Source organism: Corvus brachyrhynchos, unplaced genomic scaffold (assembly GCF_000691975.1).
Source record: "Corvus brachyrhynchos isolate BGI_N302 unplaced genomic scaffold, ASM69197v1 scaffold350, whole genome shotgun sequence".
Classification (NCBI taxonomy): Eukaryota; Metazoa; Chordata; class Aves; order Passeriformes; family Corvidae; genus Corvus; species Corvus brachyrhynchos.
In genome coordinates this window covers 252803-253936 of record NW_008235638.1, presented here as the reverse complement: position 1 = coordinate 253936, position 1134 = coordinate 252803, and the positions used below count along the sequence as shown (strand labels likewise).

Sequence of the window (1134 nt, the reverse complement as noted above, 5' to 3'; positions counted from 1 at the left end):
TCCACAGGAAATCGGGGAGATTGGGATAATGGGAGCAGCTCCAGAGGGAGCGTGATCCCATTGGGAAAAGGGTCGGGAAAAGCGGGAGATTGGGATAATGGGATTGGCTCTGGAGGGGCTGATCCCAAAACCGCGGGGTTTGGAAAAACAGGAGATTGGGATGATGGGGAGCATCCAGGGGGATGCTCCAGAAAGAACCTGATCCCGAAAAAAAGGGGTTGGGAAAAGGGGGAGATTGGGATAACGGGATTGGCTCTGGAGGGGCTGATCCCAATGGGAAAAGGGTGGGGAAAAGCGGGAGATTGGGATCGGCTCCACAGGAAATCGGGGAGATTGGGATAATGGGAGCAGCTGGGGGGGGGGTCTGATCCCAGAAAAAGGGGTCGGGAAAAGCAGGAGATTGGGATAACGGGATTGGCTCTGGAGGGGCTGATCCCAATGGGAAAAGGGTCGGGAAAAGTGGGAGATCGGGATAATGGGGAGCAGCTCCAGAGGAGTCTGATCCCAAAAAAAGGGGTCGGGAAAAGCGGGAGATTGGGATAATGGGGAGCAGCTCCAGGGGGGGTCTGATCCCAAAAAAAGGGGTCGGGAAAAGCGGGAGATCGGGACCAGCTCCGCAGGATTCCGATGCCGGAATTCCCGAGGTTTCTCTTCCCGGGCAGATCCTGATCAAGAACCTGAAGAACGAGATCACCAAGAAGGTTCAGGTGCCCAACTGCGACGAGATTTTCTACGCCGGCACCGGGAATCTGCTCCTGAGGGACTCGGATTCCATCACCCTCTTCGACGTCCAGCAGAAAAGGTGGGAAGCCGGGAATTTCCGGGGCATTCCGCACCCCAATCCCGCTTTTCTCACCCCAATCCCGCTTTTCTCACCCCACCCGCTTTTCTCGCACCCCAATCCCGCTTTTCCCACCCCAATCCCACTTTTTCCACCCAAGTCCCACTCTTGCCACTCAAATCCCACTTTTCCCACCACAAATCCCTCTTTTCCCACCCCGAATCCCAATTTTCCCTCCCCAATCCCACTTTTCCCACCCCAATCCCAATTTCCCACCCCAATCCCTCTTTTCCCACCCCAATCCCACTTTTCCCACCCCAATCCTTCTTTTCCCACCCCAATCCCACTTTTCC

At 55.7% G+C, this 1134-nt stretch overlaps 1 protein-coding gene across 1 annotated transcript in view; it reads left to right on the top strand.

Annotated features, from left to right (window-relative positions):
• Nucleotides 1-1134, top strand: part of COPA (coatomer protein complex subunit alpha) — a 31253-nt gene that overhangs the window by 6757 nt on the left and 23362 nt on the right. Inside the window, 1 exon segment of the mRNA XM_017727599.1 lies at nucleotides 663-802. Within this exon segment, the coding sequence (XP_017583088.1) occupies nucleotides 663-802 (140 nt within the window).